The 21189-nt window shown below is 39.9% G+C and overlaps 1 protein-coding gene across 1 annotated transcript in view; it reads right to left on the reverse strand.

The window, feature by feature from the left end:
* GRM3 (glutamate metabotropic receptor 3) overlaps positions 1–21189 on the reverse strand; it is an 86328-nt gene that overhangs the window by 59433 nt on the left and 5706 nt on the right. The window contains exon 2 of the mRNA XM_045192741.2: positions 6016–6871. Coding sequence (XP_045048676.1) covers positions 6016–6871 — 856 coding nt within the window. The remainder of the gene's footprint in view (positions 1–6015; positions 6872–21189) is intronic.

Here is a 21189-nt window from a genome sequence, read left to right on the forward strand (position 1 = left end):
AGAAAAATTTTTGCAGTCTACAGACATCTATGTAAATATTGTTACTATAAATATAAACACAATATCAAAAAATTCTGGGAACACCTAGGAAATAGTATATTTACCTTACTTTTTCTGATAAACAAGGTGGTAGAATCTATGTCTTACAAACTTTATTGGGAATGATTACTTTTTTCTGTTTCATAGGCAGGGTAGCTCTTCATATGAATCAAGAAAAATTAAGGGTTATGAAATAATGATAATAATCACAATAATACCAACTATATAATGTAATAATAATAATAACAAGAACAACAACCAGCAGCAGCAGCAGGAAGTTCAGGCCAAAATGGAAAATTACGTTTTCTAGAGGCTCCTGTTTTCCACTGTGTGACCTTAAAATGAGAATCATTTCTCAGGCTTCTAAGACACCAAAGCACAGATGCATGGTGCATAAACAAATAAGTAACCACATTAGTGGTGGCCTTTGGGGGTTTAAATCTTATTCTTGTGACTCCAGGAAGCTGACCAGAGAGAAAAGGGAAGAAAGGAGTACAGGATATTTATCTTTACGTTTTGGAAATGCTTTTGATCAGCAGAGCTGGAACAAGTTTCTGTGCTTTTGTGGGAACTACAAATGTTCCAGGGGAGGAAGCAAGATCAAGAGCAGTTTGCTCTTTCAGGGACTTCAAAGCCCATTCATCTAAAGTTGTGGCCATTACCATTTTGGCTTCCTCCCTGTGCCTTGGATGGCCCTGAACTTTTCCAGAGGAGAGCCTTGCTGGGTTGTGGCCAGCTCAGACATATTCCTTGGAGTGCAGTGTCCCAGAAAATCTGCCCTTTCTGGCCTGTGCTCTGCGATTACAGTCTCATAGCAGGAGTGATCCTTGCACCTACTAGATGAGTCAGATGCAGAGGTGAGTGTGAGCAGCAAGGCTGGACTCCCCATCGGCTGCCTCTGCCCCTCTTCTGGTGTGGGGAACTGTAAACAGAAGAACAAGACTGGACCATCTTTATCAGGCTCCAGTCTTCTCTGATCTCCACAGTCTGTCTCTTTGCTTGTGTCAAGAGATGAGTGAGAAAGGAAAGAAAGGAAGAAAGACAGACAGAAAGAAGGAAAGAGAGAGAGAGAGAGAGAGAGAGAGAGAGAGAGAGAGAGAGAGAGAGAGAAGGAAGGAAGGAAAGAAGGAAGGAAGGAAGGAAGGAAGGAAGGAAGAAAGAAAGAAAGAAAGAAAGAAAGAAAGAAAGAAAGAAAGAAAGAAAGAAAGAAAGAAAGAAAGAAAAGCAACCACCCAAAAGAACAAAAAAAGTCAGAGTTGTGTGTACTGTTATCCAGTCCTGTTCCGACCCCCTCCCCAGCAGTAAGAGGAAGTTGTCTTTCTTGCTCGTAAGTCAAGACCTTGGAGTAATATTTGTTTAATGAGTTTAGACTTTATCTGGGCATAAGATACACAACAGTTTCCAATCCAAAACAAAAACTGAAACCCAAAGAGAGCTCAAGACCCTCATACTGCAGCCCCCAGGAATCCTGCTTCTGGCACCTGGATGCTGGTATAGGCTCCACAAAGCAGGGGCTGCATCTTTCTTGTTTACTGTTGGGTCCCCAGGTCGCAGTATAAAGTCTAAAAATATCTTTGGAATGAATGACTAAATCAGGACTCTGATGGTTTGTTCTGTCACCTATCATGTGATCTTCATAAATTTCCTGTTTTTGTCAAGTTCTCGATTTCTCCATTATCAAAGGTTTCAGCTCAACCCTGCGAGAATCACTTAGAGGAATGTTTTGAATGTTATGCCCAAGATAAGGCCTATTCAACCCTGGGTATGTCTTGGAGCACCTCTGGCAGTGTGTTCGGTAAGTGGGAACTCTTTCTTTAGAATTGGATGTACTCTGCTTACCACATCACCCTGACAGTTGAGCTCACTTTTCTGTGCTTCAGTAAGTGAAGATAATAATACTGGCACCCTCAATTTCCACCTCTGTCAAGTGAAGAGTAGGGGCAAGCTCGTCTCTGAGGAAAGCCTTTTGTAACTTTATGATTATATTCTATTCCACTTTCTGGAGCTGGTCTCAGAGTAAAATGTGAAAGAAATTATACTGTACTGTGAACACAAAATGACAGTGATATCGCATTTCTTTAAATGTTTAATAGCCTTCTCTGTTTCCTCTGCTTTTAACTGTCTAGAGTAGTTTAAGCTTTCCTTTTACATAATGAGCTCATGAAATTTTATTCAAAGCAAGTTTGAAAATCACATGACATTAGACATAATTCTCATTTAAATATTTATTTTAGAATTCTGGATGACATGGCTCTTTCAGATGAAAAAATTATACTAATAAAAAAATGCTTTGAAACTTCTTTTCATGCCCTGAGGTTTAGATTCTAAAGCTCAGCTTCCAAATTATGGATGTTTTATGAACCACTTGAACTCCAAATATTCGAAAAAGTGGCCCAGGAGCATTAAGGGGATGATAAATAAAATGGAGCTCGAAAAGAAGCATATTTCAAACCTGCTGACTGATCATCTTCCCTTCCTTTAATAGACATCCCATTACTATCTGATGTGTATCAGGAACTATGGTAGGAGTTGGGGATCGAAGCCTCAACTTCCCAGGCTCCTTGCATATGCACAGAAGTATCACTGGAGCCAGTGACCTGGAGTTCAGTGCTGGCCTCTGCCACTAGATGGTGGATGACCTTGGGCAAATCCCTTTCAGTTTGGGGGCTTCTTCTATAAAAGGGTGGTGGGTAAGAGATCCAACACTAATGCTGTTTAGTTTTAAGTTTCTCTCAAATGCAATGATACTAACAGACAGTGTTTAGGTTTTTTTTTTTTTTAAAGCCAGCCATTCAAGGAGTCATTTCTATCTTGAAATTCCTTTGTTAATGAACAAAACACATACATTAAATTTTAACAAAAAGAAATCATATTATATACCTCTTTATTGTTTTCTCATTCTTTATTCCTTCAGTAAACAGTTATAGAATTTCCACTCTAAAGCAGGAACTGTGCTGGGTGTTTGAGATCAGAGTTGAAACATATGTTCTCTGAGTTAGAAAAGCTCATGATTTAGTAATGGAGATAGAGAAGGAAGTATGAGTTTGGGCAGTAAGTGCTATTCATAGTCAACCAATATTTACCGAGTGCCTATTACGCTTGGGCTACATCAGTGAACATAACTGATAATGATACATTTTCATGGAGTTTATATTCAAGCGTGAAGATCAAACAAAGAGTAAACATGGAAATAATAAATGATGTGGTGTTAGAAGAGGTGAAAAAATCACGGTTTTAAAAGTAAATAGAGCAGGATGAAGGGAAATGGGCCCCGCGGTGGAGGTGGGAGCAGTGCACTTCAAGTTCGAAGGACTGCCAGGTGGGACTCATGGAGAAGCTAACGTTTACTTAGCTTAAGTAAAGGCTTGAGGAGAGAAAGGGAATTACTTAACCGCAGGAGATATATGGGGAAAGGGCATTGTAAGCAGAGAGAACTGGCAGTGGAAACGCCCCTCACTTTGGAAACAAGGGTGGCTGGAGTGAAAGGAGAAAGGGGGAGAGTGAAGGTGACGACAGGCGAGCAGTGCGAGACAGGGCGGGGGCGAGCAGGCAGGGCCGCTAGCGCATTATTTTAATGTACATATTTAGTTAATTTAGCATCTTCGTATCCTCCCATAGTAAAGCATTTTCTTGTCCAACTCTCATATTTATCTGGTGGCTGGACTAAGTCCCTCTCTTTCTGGGGTTTACATCTGTTTTCCACCTTTCTCTCTTAGAGATGGAGAATATAGCTGGTAAGGTCGGACAAACTGAGAAAACTATAGTAACACTTCCTGGTCAGCTGTACACAGCAAACCAGTTTGTAGAATCCATCAGTAATGGAATACGGCAGACCAAAAAATAGTTTGTTTTTTAATCCAAATTATTGCCTTATTTCTTGATATTTCTTTACCATTTAAGACTCAGAATAGGAAGGGAGGTGAAGGAAAATATTTTAGTTACATAAAACACCTTCAAGGGATCCCTGGAATTGAACAGTTCCTGTCTATTAGTGGTTGATGAGTAGATACATTTGCATGCTCAGGAGTAAGACTTGAACCAGGATAGCAGAGTTAATTAGGACATATGGTGACTAAAGATAAGTGATTACTCCAAAGTAGCCTGAGAGGGAGGGGGGAAGGATGCTTATCTTATTCATCCTTAAGAATTAAGTGCATTGTAGATACAATGTAGATACTTGAGAGTTCATTTATATTTAGGGTAAAGGTATTCTTTTTTAGCGACTCTATGGTCCATTCTTATTTTCTGGAGATGTCAATGGGAACATATCTGTGATTTTGAGATAAATGCTGATTTGCTGTTACATATACAGGGTCCAGCACAAATAACGCCCCTTCTTGATTACAAAATCTTTTATCACAAAATGATAACCGTGTAATTCTGTAACATAACAATATCATACTCAAGCACAACATATGGCATTTTAGGTGAATGTTCAAATTAAAACTATAAGTTATTACACCCATATTGTTACCCTACCAACCACACTCAAGCAGGTGTTACCTCTGCGAGACCCTGTAGACACGTGCGCACATACACACACACACACAGTTCATTATTTCTATAGGGAATACACCTGTGAGAATACAGGACACAGAAAAGGCTTAAGCTTTACCACGTACAATAGTCATTCTCCTGTTAAGAGATGGTATCCATCAGATGGATAGGAAGGAATGCTGGCATAATTGATTTCTGTGGGTAGAATGAAGAAAAGAGGTGCAAGAATGCAGGTTGGTCATTTCCGTGCTTACTTTCTAGGCTGATGTGGGGATTAGAATTCTAAAAAGGAACCAATGGTCATGGGATCCTCTCTCAGTATCACCAGTGATTTTCCAGGCCATTTGACTTCCGAGTGATTATCTCTAAGGGAGATGTGAAAACTGCTGCTTGTGCCAATAGTAGTATGATTTGAGCATACAAACTTTCATGTCTTGAACGATAAATTAATTGAAACAGACTGTGCAGACCAGAATGATGCCTTGGTGCTGTGGGAGATTATTAGCAATTTAGGCAAATGAAAGCATTTTATCATTGTAATATTTTTGACATCAAAATCTTTTGTGCCCACTTACCACTTGGTAATATTACTTACCATTTAATGATTTGGGATTAAGCTGAAGTCCCCAGAACCAGTACTTCAAAGCACTGTTATTACCTGCACCTTAGTGGAAAATGCTAACCTAAAGATTCTGTGCTTCTTATATGTTAGTAATGCATAAGATGCAATGTTTCCTTTATAAGAATTTAGACCATATTTAGATCATACTTAGAAGTAAAGAGGCGGCAAAAGCCACTTTAAATACACTTTCCCGTGTTCACTACTATATCGGAATGACTTCCATCAGTCTTCAATTTGCTTATACTTGGGCTCCCCGGAAAAGTTTCATTTCATGACATAATTTAAGAAAATCCACAACTGTGAATGCTGACATGGAAATATTTCAGTATAGCAGAAGAAATAATCCCAAATGTCTGGAAATCTCTGTGGTCTGATGACTTTTCCCTCCCCCCACCCCAGGGTTGACTCTGGGAAAAGAGTGATATTTTTTTCTCTCACCTGCTGTGAAAGTTATGAGACTCTTTTGCTCAAATCACCCACAAGGAAGACTTGGAAGTTCATGTTCCTTACAGAGTTGTCAGCTCTGCTGAAGAAGATTAAATGCCCTGATCATGGGTGTCTCATCTTACAGCTAACAAGAGAGAGATCAAATATTGCATAGCCCACATCCGGCAGCTACCTCGATCTGCCGCCCCACCTAGGAGGCCTTTTAATTTCTTTTAGTGTACCAGCCACAGTATTCTCTCAAAAATAAGTTAGAATACCCAAGAATCATCATACTGTGTCCTGGAGTACTTGTTTAACAATTTGAACCATTTTTGTGGCACTGAAACAATTTCCGGGTGGAAGCAGAGATTGATTCCTGTTTGATATCACCTGTCTGCACCATAGAAAATGGCTAGAGGCTCCTCGCTTACCTGTGAAGTTGATTTTCAGCAAGTAATCCTTGTACAACTTCTTCCCATCCAGAATCTTCATAGCATCACAGAGCTTGGTGGTGTTGGGACAGAGGGTGCGCTGCATTTTGTGCAGGGCGTGGGCCATGGCATAAACAGCATTCACGACAAACATGATCTTGGATTCTTGCTCATAGTTGCTGCTGTCGATGGCCAGGTGCTTGTCGCAAGTGCGCCGGTGGTTCCGCTTGTTCTGGAGGCTGCACTGGAACTTCTGCTCCCAGAAGTCCCGGAACCAGGGGTTGCGGTGGTTGTTGTAGGGATTGAGGCTCTGGAAGTAGCGGTCGAACTGGCGCACCCGCTGCGAGGCCAGCTCCAGGGTGATGGCACCAAAGGCCACGTGCTCGCTGCCCTTGACGATGCTCTCCTGCGCACCCCAGCCATCGCTGGCCACCCAGGTGAAGGAGGCGTTGGCGCGGCTGGCGGCTGCGATGAGCTCTCGCGAGTCATCCCCGCGCATGAAGAGGACCACTACACGCGCATTGGGCTTCTGCAGCAGCTCTCGGATCACACTGTCATAGGACTTGCGGATATTGGAGCGGCCCACCTTCTCTGCGGTGGCGATGCAGATGTTGCGCAGGCGGGCCTCTTGCTCGAAGGCCTCGATCCCGGTCTCCCCGTAGTCGCCCTCAGAGGCCACCGTGGACACGTAGGTCCAGTTGAAGAAACGCAAGATCTCAGCCATGGCTTTGGCCTGGTAGAAGTCCGGGGGTACAGTCCTGGCAAAGTAATCATAGCGCGATTTGTCGCTGAGTTTGGCGCTGGTGGACGCGTAGCTTATCTGAGGGATCTGGAAGAGCCTGAGCAGGTTTGCCACCTGGTGGAGGGAGAAAGGAGAAGTATTTGTTTTAGGAACCCAGAGGACATGAAAAGTGAGTAACACCAGACCTTTTACCCAGCTCCCTTTTCACCTCTACGTCGCTAAACTTTTCTTGATGTTTTGCCAGACGCATTTCTGGATACTGTATTTTGGATATGAGAGAGCAGGCTCCAAGCAGGTAGTTTATGATTTGGGAAAGGACATAGTAGAGAAATGAGAACGGCAGCGCCCCGTCCCCCGCCCATCCCCCTCCTAGCTTCTGTACTAGACCCAGGACTAGCATTAATCCTGTTCAGGTGCCTCAGTGTGGTTGTTTGAAGTGACTGGGCTTCTTTTAAAAGACAACGAGCTACAGTGAATTGGCCAAATTCAGTTTTTAGACAACTTGGCTCCAGTTGTATAGAGAGAGCCTGGATGTTGTCGAATTCTCACTTCCCCCTCTTTTGCTAAAAACAGCAGTTTCTGAAAGAGCTTAATTTGAGAACTGTATGCCACATGGACAGTTCAAATTAGACATTTATTATCTAGGTTAAGCCAAAAAAAATCAATTCTATTTGCTCCACCCCAAGTTTTAGGCATATACTTTTCTAAACTTCTGACAAGTATTTTCTTTGCTTTCTTTTTCTTTTAAAAATTTTCTTTCTACTTGGACTATTTGAAAGTAAAGCATGCAAATGCTATTCTTATAGTATTTTAGATTATAAAGCAAATAAGGATGTATTGAAGTCTTTATCAAGAAAGAACCATCTACTTCAAAATGTTTAAAACTTATTCTTAATGAAGAATTTAAATTTCTTGTAATTCACCTATCAATAACATTCCACCATTTTTATTTATCACAGAATAAAAAGGGAGAGTGAGACTAGCTTATCAAGGACCATTTTATGCCTAGAGTATTTGCATAAAATATATTTAAAAATCTACACAGATTATATATACATAGCTAATAATAAGTCTGTTTTTAATTTTCCTGGCTACATCACAGATTCTGAACAAGTCTATCTCTATATTGATGTTAGTTAAGTTACATAATATACTAAGTGGACTTTAATCAAAGACATTCGATATTCTGATAGACTCTGTAAGTCCTTTGAGATTTTCTTTCTGGAAATTGTAGTTTCAGGTTTATACTTGACATGTAGGAAGCACAGCTTGAAATAGGCAGCTGTTAACAATGAGCACAAATAACAAAACAACTGACATCTGAGTCCTGATTAATCATCATTTCAACTGGCAGAGAAAACCAACAGCCAAATTCATACACCGCCACACAGCATGGACTTGGAGAACTGGCCTGCTATGAAACCAATACTTTTGATGTAGCCCAGAGCTATCAATAATGTTTCCTGTATCTTTTCAAATCCTGGTACCTCTTCCTTAGGTACAAAATAGAACAGCTAGAAAGTCTGGTGCTTAGCATGCAATATAATGCAAATTTGAGACTGAAATCTTTCTTGCATTTTGCATTTGGTAAAGACTTTTAAAAAGTATTTTAGGAGACGAGTAAAATTTGGGGAATAGAAGTGATTAGATGGGTGGCAGGGGGAGGGGTAGATTAAGGCTGTTAGAGCATTTATTTTTTCTTTCCTCAGGACCAGGAGACCCTGGCCTATATTGACTCATTTGGACGTGGGAACGTTGCTTGTTCACTCAGCCTGGACGAGATGGCACTGAGCCAGTACTGTCCATACTTCTATACTGAGTACCTGGCTTCCTTGGGGTTTGTGTACCACTGTGGCAGACTGGTGACAAGGCTGTGCATAGGCTTGGCTTGGTTATGGAGTTTCTGGGTTGTGCTGAAAGGACCATCTGGTCTTGATGCTACAGTTTCTCATCTTCATGTTATGTTTACCAAGACCTGAACCCCTCAGGGAGGCAGAGAATGAAAGGACCTGAAAAATGCCCAGAGACATTGTCTGGCAACTAGGAACCACAGTGAAAGAATCTGAAATTGGTGAAATAATCTGAAATTGGTGAGCCTCTGTTCATCCAAGGGGAACAAGTAATGAGAAGCTGCTTAAGAAAACAGCTCTTGTCTTTTGACTGATAGCATCCCGTGGCTTCACGTCTACCTCTGCAGGATATCTGAGAACAGTTTACAAGCAAGGCAGGCTGTACAAGAGAGTGAACTAGGCCTACAATAATGGCAATATGGCAACGATTCCCCATACTGGGAAGGGGAACTGTGAGCTGTAGCATTGTTGGGAAGGTGGTGGGTTAGAATAAAACTGCAATTGTTGCCATCATTTTAAAGATCGTTTCTGTGTGTGTGTGTGTGTGTGTGTGTGTGTGTGTGTGTGTGTGAGGGAGAGACTGTGACCTACTCTTGGAAAAGGAGGCATGTTCAGTAAGCTGAAACATGGGAATGGAACACTAATAAGGAAGTAAGCATACTCTCAATTGTGTCACCTCTACTGAATCATAGAGCAAAAGTGCTGAACTGCTTTTATCGTGGTGAGCTGTTCCTTTTAAAATTAGTTTCCTTGGATTATAAGAGTAAAAATGCTTCATGTAAAAAAGTAATCACCACAGAAGTCAGCAGATTATAAATCTCCCTTCCTTTCCCTCCCTTACCCACCCTCACCTGATTTCTAGAGAAGAATAAAACTTATAGTTTGGTTTATGCATCTTAAACCATGTATTTATTCTGTTCTAAAACCAGTTACCAGTGTACTGGATATTTTATACATATATAAATATATGTAATCCTTTGATATTCACTACAGTCTTTTATGATGGATTAAAAAACTAAGGGCAAAGTCAAGATTAGAAGCAGGTCTTTCACTTTAGGTACCATGTCTGTCCTCTCGTAACTTCCTGTTGACCCTGTCCTGTGTGACTGTGAATTTGAAGTTTGAAGCGCAGAAAGGCACCCAGGGAGGAAGAATAGGAGAGAGGAACCAAAGAAATGTGGTACATACAAGAATTCGCCTAATTGCTATTAGCAAGGAACTTTCCCTTTAGCATAAAACTTAAAACTAGAGTTGGGGGGTATTCAGAGACTTGTCAGCTGGATGTTTTCTGTCTCATTTGCCTAAAAACTGGGCATCGAAAACATCCCTGACTTGCTTTCCTGGCCATATGGTTTTTCTGAGAAAGAATGAAGAAATAAGGGGAACTCCTACACTGGACATCATTTTAAAAATAAGAACCATTTTGGGATGTGGAAGTAATGTAAAATTTGGGGAAAAAGTTACCCAATTAGATTATCAGTAGGAGTGGAGGAAGAAAAAACAGGGTCTAGTTATATATGCTTTAGAAAAAATGTTTTAAATGAAGAGTTTTGCTTCTCATGGATTGAACCTCTAAAAAGGTATATAGCTTAGGAGAGGTAGAAAGACTTAAAAAATAATTCAAACAGTACAAAGTAGCCTCAATAAGACAGAAAATACAAGGTCTCCAAAGAATCCATTGGGTTGCAAGCCTGCACTGGGGAATTAATTTGAGCATTAAAGGAGCTCATGACAAGGGATGGGTACCATTGGTGTGCTGGATCCTTGGGCTCCCTAGGGACAACATAAAAGATTGGCATGAACCTGTGAGAATTAGGAAGGCTGAAATACAGAATGTGAAGAAGGAGCAAAGTGGTTTTTCTTATTGTCATTGTTTTGTGGTAGGAACCACTGGGTCTGGGACGTTGGTTCCAAGTGAGTAAAAGAAAGACCCTGTCTTTACCCTCTTGCTTCCTTAGTCTCCTGGGTGAGAATGTTTCCTAACCTGGAAATGGTCATACGATAATATGAAAAAGTTATCTCACATCAAAGTGGGAGAGATGTGCAAAAGAAAGCTCATAATCTTAGTAATTGTGTTTGCTTCCAGTTCAGAGTTCTGTAAGAAATCGCAGATTAAATTATTAATGACTATCCATAATCTTTGAGAAATCAATAATGGGAGGACTGTCAGAGGGTTCAAAGGCAGGAGTAAGGACAAATTCAGGAACTATAAATCAAGAACAAATATAAATTAATAAGCATGATATACATATTTTTGGTAACTTTCCAGAACGGAGTTTTCTAACAGAGAGCATGCAAGTACTTAGTCATGAATAAGACAATTACCAAGAATTAACGCAGATTCGCCAAGAGTCAATTCCACTAGAATCTTTTGAACATTAGTTGAACCATTCGGGGAAGAGTTACGGCCATGCAGGGCCATGATTGCAACAAGGGTTGACATTACCTGGGTTCTTGTGGAAAAGGAAAAGTGATAGGAATTGGATGACAAAGTTAAATATACTAAAAGAGAACAGTTTGGAATGAAGTTTATATGAGGTGGTCAAATAAGATTAAGTTTATATCAATGACTTTGGAAAAAACTACAAATAAGCCATAAGATCTTTACATTTTAGAGCTGGGAGGAGACATAAAGATAATATAAGCCTTTTGCTTATAGGTGAGAAAATTGAAGCTCAGAGGGACTTTCTGAAATGTACACAACCAATAAGTGAAAAAGCAAAAATTAAGGCCCGGTCTCTTGATTTTTCCAAAGCACTTGTCTTCCTCACTGTCAATAAAGTGATATTACATAGGTAGAGATGTACATTTATGGGTTTGAATTAAAATTACACAAGTGAAGAAAGGTTAAAAAAACTAGTAGAAAATGAGGGTACCGATGCAAAGTTAAATGTTTCAGAAATCCAAAGGTGACTAAAATCAGAGAGGGATTATTGAGTGGTTTTCTCTCTTTAGAGTCTAACTTAGATCCAGCTGTTTTAGGTGCATTATCTCCTTGAACCCATTACAGTCTTAGGAAGGAGATATACTATTACCCCACTGGAGATTGAGGGGCTGAGGCACACAGCACCTGGAGATCTTGCTGAAGAGCCCACAGGTGGTAATTACAGGATTTGGCCCCAGGCATTCTGATGCTATGCTCAACTTCCCACACTAATTCAATCCATTCTGCAATCCAAGCTCTTAAACTCTGCAATACTCGATGCCTCTCACTACAATGTAGTGATGTGTTTCAAGTTATATTTTTGTCTTTTAAAAAAAATTTCTGAAGGCATGAACTCCTTGATTTGAGGACCATAAGCAATCATTCCTTGTTATTAAATGTATTTCATGTCTCAGTCTATGTTTTGTGGTGGCTTCGTAACCGTTTGTTTACTGACTGACCAGCTACAGAGGTAACAAGAGTTGTCTAAGAATTCAGGGGAAACTTCAACTGGAAGGTTGAAAGCTTCATGCTGTACATATTATAGTCAGGCTTGGCTTATGATTTATCTGAGAAATGCAATGACCTTATGTCAGAACCTGTTATTTCCTAGGGCCCGAGAGACTGCACACAGGCTTAGCAGAAGTCCTTTCCACGTGTAGCCTGTACTAGAGTTTTATAGCCAATGTTCAAACACCTTGGGATTTCAATTTTCTGGTTGGTTTGAGTTCATCCAGGACTAGGTATTGCAATGTTTTCATTGCAACCTATCAAGTCACAAATATATTCACTTTTTTTTTTTTTTTTGGCTCAAGGAGAAACGCTTTGGATGCTGGGCTTGGCTAGGGAACTCAGGTTTTCATTAGGTTTTTGGTACTATGACCTACAATTAGTCGTTTTGTCTTTTCCCCAGTTTTGTAGTGGTAAGTTGGAGTTACCTAGGATGGCCTTCATCTGCAGTAGCTGTCTAACACACCAGTGTTTCATACTGTTGAACGTCTGCCACCCTTTTCCCATTGTTTGCCCCTCCAAATGAACTCAGGTCTGTAGTTTCTTCAGTTTACTCTGTTTTCAAATCTACATGCTTTTGCACATTTCTCCTTCTGTTTAGAATGACCTTTACCATCTGTCTGCTCAGCTAATCCCTTCAGGGGTCCCTTTGCTGAGAAACCTTTCTTAACATCTTGCTTCTGGCTGAATTGTGTGCCCATTCTCTGAGACCCTTCCACTCCTCCATATATCTCCCTCATGACAACAATCGAAGTATATGGTAATTTCTAGATTATTCAGTGATTCCTCTACTGGAATGAAAACTCTTAAGGGCAGGGAATATGTATTTTTAATCCCTGTTTCCTTAATGCCTTGCAGAGTATACAGGGGCTACATAATGTTTTTTAAATAAATCAGTTGATAAATGAAGATAGTTTCCTGCTCATCTATATAATCTTTTCTAATTACAAGGGTAGGTTTCTCTGGGGAAAAATATAGCTGACCACCAGCAAGCAATGTAAAGCTACTCCCAAACACTACTGATAAACAATTTTCTATGCAATATTTATCCCTCATCAATTATAGCCAATTTTCACCAAAACAAGTTGACATATAAGACAACTAATTGACTTAGAACTTGAGGAATCTGACAAAAAGGTTTTCATATCATTAAAATCAATGACTTTTAATCATCTCTAACTATCTAGGAATATACAAAAGGAAGTCAATATTATACAAACTGGATCCGGCCACAGAACAAATTCCCTATCGGCTAGAAAACTGCCTTGTTGTTCTAAGGTAAACAAGCTAAAGGCTTTATTCATGAAGCCTTAATCCTCAAACCACATAAACCTAAAGTAGGAGTCATATAAATTTATACCTAGTGTAGGCTTGACCAAAAGAATTGATACTAAGATCAGCTGTAAGGTAAGGTTTTTCTGGAGACAAATGCATTATGTACAAGACACATAGCAGCCAAATGCTCAGAGCTCCTATCAGTTGCTACTTTATTCTTTCTTGGCAATGTCTAAAACTTTGTCTCTCCCATCACCAATAGCTGCTTGCGGAGTGATGCTATTGCAGGCATCCAACCCCCCTAATTCACTGTTGAGAATTTTGGGTGAAAGGCCAATTGATTTGGGAGTTTTACTTTTCCTGACGTTTTTTAGCAAGTCCTGGGGACTCAGATGTCATGCTTCATTTCAATCATGACCTGATCATGGGAGCAAAAGAGTGTGAACTACAGGAAAGAGCTCAGGTGTCTGGAATTCTTTGATGTTGTAAGAAAAGGGAATATGGACTGGAAATCTCAGAGTCATCGCTGAGCACCGCAGTCAGTCCTGTGGTCACTCTTCCCATTCAGGACATCCATGATGTTCCCATTTCAAACATGAGCTTTGGACCTTGTGTGGTGACACAATGCCAATTTTTTTTTCAATAGAAGGCAAAAAGGAGTATGAGAGTTTAGAGTCTAGGAGAAATAAGCTTCCCACTAAAGTTATTTGCCATCATGAGGATTCTTTTCAGAACGTTCATTGTTTCCGACTTCTGAGGCTGTGCTAGGACTTGAAGGGGAGTAACAGTCACTGGTTTTTATGTGGACCTGTGCTTAGCTACAAAAATCCCAGATGGTAAAGAGGCACCAAGTGCTTACTCTCCAAAAGTGCTATCTACAGAGCTAAACTATATGCAATTGAAAAATAACCTATTGCTGCTGTCCTGGGAGTCAGATGACTCAATGATCACCTCCAGCGTTTGCCTTTGTACTTGGTGCTGTTCACACCTCTCTCTGGGGCTGGTTTCTAAGAATAAGTCTAACCTTTCCATTGTTTTTGTCACATACGCAATGCTGAATGCTTTGTTTCATTCTTTTAATTTTTAAAAATTAAATGCTTATATATAAACCTGGAAGAGAGCCACTGAGTGCTGCACTTTGAACCATCCACCCCATGATAACCTGGGTTATTACATAAAGCAAGTTGTAAAAGTTGTGATGGAAAGAGCCCACAGTGACCCTCCTGTTCAGACTGGTCAAGTTGCACTTTTAGCTCTACAACACCCCAGATTGGCTTGTATTTTAAATGGGAACTGGAGGTGGTATGTAGTTGAGAGACTGTCTGAGGAATTCAAGCTGTTCACATCACATGAGTTATCTGCCTATAAAGGATGCCAATCTTATTGTTTTTGTGAGAAGGATTAGTTACTTTTGGGGTGGGGACCACACTACCTGCAGCACATCTGGGAATGTTTTGCATGACAAGAACTGACTGGAGTCCACGTCTGAAGGGCAGAAATTAATCTGAATTTAGGAACCCATACAATGCAGTGCAGTATATGCCAGTTGACTCAGTATAGTCTGCAAAAGTCAATGATTCTTACATGCCACGGGCCCCCAGCAATTCCAGTCAAAGATTCATATTGCCATTCCCATTTCACAGCATGGCTTGGTCCTGAAGATTTTCCCTGGACATTCCAGACAGGGGACTCCTTAATCATGGCAAAAATTTCAAGAAGAGCTCCTAGTAACCCTGATTTCTATCCCAAGCTTTCCCGAAATCAGTGCAGTTGACACCTGTGGTTTGGAGCCCAGATGTTCAAACACTTCCGGGTGTCTTTATTTGTGACTAAGGACCTTGTGAATAGCAAGGTTACCCATTTCGTCATTCTCATGGATCAGTGCTGAGGCTGAAATGATATGTAGACCACACAGGATTCCCTGAGTGACATTTTTTCAGGAGACAAGCATTATGATACATGTCAGGTTGCTCATCATCACAGTGCCACTGCCCATTTGACAGGTGTCTGTCTTGCTCCCTTACTAACAAGGCACTGCCTAAGGAATCACTTTGTTTCCACCGGGACTTAGCAGGTACTTTCAAGAAGAACAAGAAGGCATTTTGCTCACTAAATAAGTCTGCATATGCTCTTTGCTCCCTTTTTACCCCATGAAATAATTTTCAAGAGAAATCATGGAACTGACTTGGTTTGGATTCCGGTCCCTAACAATGGGTCCAGAGTGCATTGTGTTCGCCAGCAACACCTGCAAAAGCGTGACTCCCAGGGTGACTTGTTGACAACAGACCTGTGGACACATGTCCTTTAGTGCCTTGGATATTGATTTGTGACAGAGTTGAACTAATTAATATTTTTCTGTGGGGGGAGCTGAGGACTATAGGCTAATTTTGAAAAAAGGAGTATTACTTACTTCTGAGGTTCTGTGGCAATAATTAGGCCAGAGGGATATATACCATATTGTTTGTAGCAAATAGAACTCTGTTATTCCTGGTTTTCCTGTTAAGCATTTCCTGTTAGTTCAACAGAGTTGTCAGGCACAAAAGCAAATGGTATAGGGGTTCAGTGCACAGGATTGGAATCAAACAGACCAATGCTGAAATCCCAGCTCCTTCTCTCTCTAGCTGTGTGAATTTAGGGAAGTTATTTTAATTCCTTAAGCTTCAGTTTTTTTCATCTGTAAAAAGGGAATATTAGTCATTTCTGACTTACGATGTTATAAATAAGGATTAAATGATAACACATGTTGAAGCACTAAACTCACGGCTGGCACACAGTAAATGCTCAAAAAGTGATAAAGTGGTAGAGATGATGAATAATGTTTAATTGAGCAATCATTAATTCAACAAACTATGATTAATGCCTATTCTAAAATTTAGGTTTTTTTCTAGGATGAGTAATGTACCCCTCCTACTATCTTCCAGAAAGTTATAGTCTGGTAGGAGACAAAGAAACCTAACAAGGGTAAAAATTTTGAGATATATGTATACACAGTTATACAAAAACATAAGTGAAGGAGCAACTGGTTACACTTGGGTGAGTCATGGCAGGCTCCCATGTAGAGGTGATGCTTAGGCTTGATCTTGAAGAGTAAGTGAGAGTTTGCCAGGCAGAGAAAGGGGAAAAAAGCTTTTAGGCAGAAAGAAGAGCCCTAAGACAGAAGTGACAAAAGCGCATTTGCTTTTGTAGTAACAGATAGTTCAATATTATCTGAGTACCCAGTGTCTTCCAGGGATTGGTAGGATAAGGAAGAACAGAGGGAATGTGGCTAGACTGCCCAGTATTTTATATGCTATGCTAGAGAACTTGAATTTTATTCTTTAAGAGATAAAATGACATTAAAAGTTTTTAATTGAGGGAATGACGTGACCAAAGTTATGTTTTAAAAAGGCTACAGGGGATGACACCCGACTTGGAAGGAAAGGGTTAGGGAAGGGTAATCGGATGGACAAAACATTCTGAATTAAGCTGTGAGTTCTTGAAGGCCAGGGATCATGTAACCTGAAAAGCAATGAATAAATTAATAATAGAAAGGTCAAGATTAGAGGTGTGAAGAAAAAATTGAGTCCACTTAAAACCATTTATTTGATTGATAGTAATTACTCAAGTACTTAATTTGTTTTCCTATTTGTGTCACTACAGGTCACCTTGAATTCTTCTTGGAAACAAGCAGGTCATAAATAATTATGGTTGTTGGAGACTATAGAAAAACTAAAGAGCTTTTAAATTTCTGGAAGCATCTAAGAAAAGATAACATAAAGGCTTTCTTTAATGTAGAAATAAAAACTGAGAGTCTGTTAAGTAGCCCTTGATAACAGTTGAAATTCACTGGATGGCACTAACATATATTTACTGTTGAATTTCTTTAAATCTTGTGTAAATGATGTTACTTAAAACTACTATGTAACTGTAGGTAATATGTGCTTAATACATATACAGACCTTTTTATATAAAAACTGAACACATTGCAGATTATGTGTTCAATCGCATCTGTTTTCCACATTGGAAGAACTTAATTGCCTAATTTGCATTCTAGGAGGCCACACTGTGACCCTAATGGCAGCTACCAGAATTGGAGGCCCTGCGCCTGGGAGGACCCAGCTAGTCCCTGGGATGCACGCTGTGCACTTTTAACCCTACTAACTGATGGCACATATCTCCAGATGCTTTGCCATTCTGACGGTTTGGCCAGGAAATCTGGTCTATATTTGGAATATAATTTTTGAAAGTGTTGCTTCTATTGTATTCTCCCCCATGGCAAGAATTCAGGACTTTGCCACTAGTAACAGAGGGATTTTTATAATCTACCAGGTGGTGATGTCAAAAATAGAGCCACCACAATTTAGTGTTCAAAGTCCCACTGATATACCACCTGGAGTATCAATGCTTATTTAGAGTTTAACTGCAGGTGTTTTTGAAACAGTATTCTTAAATTTCCGAAGTCCACTAATTGCAAAAATGTTCTATAAATTTTCAACTGCATTTTTCACAGACCAGTAAAAACACTTCTACTACATTAAATCAATGGACTTTGTTATCAACTGCTAAGTGTTAGCTCTTTCCATGTGGAAATACTGAGTCTTGTGCATATTGATCTATTGAAAAAGCATATATTTAATGGTAATTTTGAAAGAGAACTTTGTGTTATTAAAGCAAAATCATATCTTAGGAGTCCTATTTCAATTAGTTTGCTAATTAATCTATAATCATAATCTAAGACATTTTTTGCTATTTCAGAAATGTCTGTATACCTTGTGTTTCATTTCCTGACCCCCATTCATAGACACGTGGGGCAATCGAAGCTGATTCTCAGCCCTGGGCCATTCTATTGCCCTGTGGAGAGTGGTCCTAGTGGTAACCTGTTATTTGTCACAGGACTAGTGTCCCAATAAACACATGACAGGAGGGAAATTAATTAATAAATTAACAAAGGAAAGGAAAAAATAGTGCCCTTTAGACAATTACCTCTGGTGAAAACTTTCTACATTGAAACAATGTTATTGAAAGGATTTTTAAATTGTTGTTGCTATTGCTTCTCTCCCTGTGATGAAGTCCTTGACCAGCTTTGACCTTTTTGGAGGAGAGGAAGCAGGTGCAATGGAAGGAGCTTTCAAAACCATCGGCTTTGTGAGAATGCCTTAGAATGAAAAGTCTGGGAAGGAAATACACAAGAAGATTCTGGCTGAGATAACTTTGGAGTCCGTTTTTTCCGAAGCTTAGATTGTGTGAGGGGCAAGCTACCTGGATTTTAATGTGGATTTTACTACTTGTAAAGTGATAGAAACTTAAACTTGGTACTCAACCTTTAGAAGACTTAATTGCTCTTGGAACTGTTCCTTCTGGACTGGGGATGTTAACGTTAAAAAAAAAAGCTCATGGATAATATTTAGTAAAATCTCAAATGTTGCACACTCATTACTGTAAAACATCATTTTTATTCTTCTCATGTGTTTTCTCGTTTAACCCCCACAATAACCCAGCAACAGAGGTACTACTACTATTTCGTCTTGGGCACGAGAGGAGCAGCAATGAAGGGTTAAAGAAATCCTCGTAAGGTTGCTGAGCTGAAATTTTTCAAGTCACACTAAAAGTGTGTAGTTGTAACATACCTGTGCTATGATTATTATATTTATAATATTAAACTCACTAAATGCAACTATCCGTTGGACATTTCTAGTGATAGAGACACTAAAGATAGATTAGTAAATGGATGTGTAATGCTGTCATTCTGCTTTTCTTAAGGATGAAGTTTCCTTCTCTTTTGTGTTAGCTACCAGCACAGGATCTGGCATCGCCAGCCCTGCGTATGTGCTGTGTGTGGAGAGACTGCACGCAGCCAGAGTAGCGTATGGGTAGAGCGTTACCCTTATCTGCTATGGTGGTGCTGGGTGCCCAGTTGTACTGAGTCTCGGGTGGTCTTCTTCGGATAGTCAGTGTAAGGGCAAATGGAGCGGAAGCCCGAGAGCTGCTCTCAAACCGAGGCATCTTCTGTGGCACACGGGAGGCAGTGGAGGCGGAGAGGTGGGAGAACTTTTGTCCTACATGTTTACTTCACAATGTCACCTGTGTTTTGTATCCAAACCAGTTTTCCCACGTCGGCAAATGCTGATTTTCATTTATGAACATCCAGTGATCTAGAATAAGCAGATCATGGCTGTGATCTCCAATCTAAGATTCATTTAGGGATTTTCAGCCTGTTGGACATGTTTTAGGTTATCATTCTGTTCATTCAATGCATTCAAAAAGCACTCACCGTCAGCGTGGAAGAGAATTATTTTTGGTGACCTCAGTACAAAAGCAAAAAGATGTGCTTCCTGAACTGAAGAAGCTTACAGTTTGGTGGGAGAATATGCATATGCAAATGAGCAGTTATATTTAATAAGGTAGTAATGGAGGTGTGTGTTTATGTGGTGGGAGCTTGGGAGAGATTTCCCAAAAGGGATGGGGTTTGAGTTGTGAACTAAAGGAGATAAGGATTTGGCAAGGTCTACAAACAGCTACAGAACATTACATTCCATGTGGAAGAAACACGACGTTCTCTCTTTAATGAGAAAATATGCAGATACTATCCAGTAGACTATGAGAAATCAACTTTCCAGGAAGCCGTCAAAGACAGGTTTTCTGTTTATACAGATCTAAAAGTCTTGTTTCTGTTCAACTCCATTCCTTTCTGGTCATTTTGATGTTCTTTCTTGTCTCCTAGTACTTAGGTTGTCAAATGATACTCAGATCCTATAGTCGTGCCTGCTGTATGTATGGATCTGAGATATTTTCTAAGTTGTTTATACATGTCTCAGGAGTTCATATGATGTCTACTCTCTAAAAATTGTATTTTACCACAATAGTGGTCTTGCTGCACCTAAAATATATATGCTTAATAGGTGCTTATTTTCTGCTGAAAAGAAAGATTTTATGAGTGTCCTAGCTATAATATGTAAGTAATTGAGAAGCTTGATTCACCAAATTCATAAAAATACTGCCATAATCAAGTGAAGTGACAATCAACTAGACTTCTTCACGTGACCGTAATGGAAAGGAGCCCATTATTTATTTGTTTCAGGTTTTAGATACTTCACTCACATCCTAATAGTGGAGTATTTTGCTTGAGCAACATATAATTTTAAAATTCAGGAATGCCTTTAAATTCCATATACAGGTGATCCCCAACTTACAATGATTTGCCTTACAGTTTTTTACTTTATAAGAGTGAAAAAGTGGTACACATTCAGTAGGGAATAAACCTGAAATTTTGATCTTTTCCAGAGCTAGCCACATGCAGCACAGCGCTCTCGGGACGCTGTGCAGCAGCAGCGAGACGACTTCGCGCAACTGCAGGCTAATGGAAGTGTCCTGAGCACATGAAGGTGGGCTCCGTGCAGCTGTGATGTTTGGTAGGTGAGCTGTCTTCAGTGCATGTTTTATTTATAATATTTTCAACTTACAGTTCCCGCTGTAGGTCAAAGAGCATCTGTAGTTCAGATACTATTATGTTTCTTCGATTTCCTCAATTATAGGCCAACTTTTGTTTGAATAACTCCAGTGACAGAGGAATCACTTCCTATACCCCCTGCCTTCCAGACGATTCTATTTCATTTCTAAGAACTATTCCTTGTTTTGGTCCTAACTGTGCCTTGCTCTCAGTCAGTTTGCTAGTGGAAAAGGTGGATAATTTTATAATTGGGCAATGTATGGAGATATTTTTGGATGTCACAACTTAGGGTGCAATGACATCTCTAGTGGAGGGAGGTCAGTGATATATCTAAATATCCCAAGTTGCACAGGGCAGCTCCAAACGACAAAGAATTACCTACCCCGATAGTGCCAAGGTTGAAAAACTCTGCTCTGTGTTTAATTTATTTATCCATAAAAATATTAAT

This window comes from Desmodus rotundus, chromosome 6 (assembly GCF_022682495.2).
Source record: "Desmodus rotundus isolate HL8 chromosome 6, HLdesRot8A.1, whole genome shotgun sequence".
NCBI classification, from domain to species: Eukaryota; Metazoa; Chordata; class Mammalia; order Chiroptera; family Phyllostomidae; genus Desmodus; species Desmodus rotundus.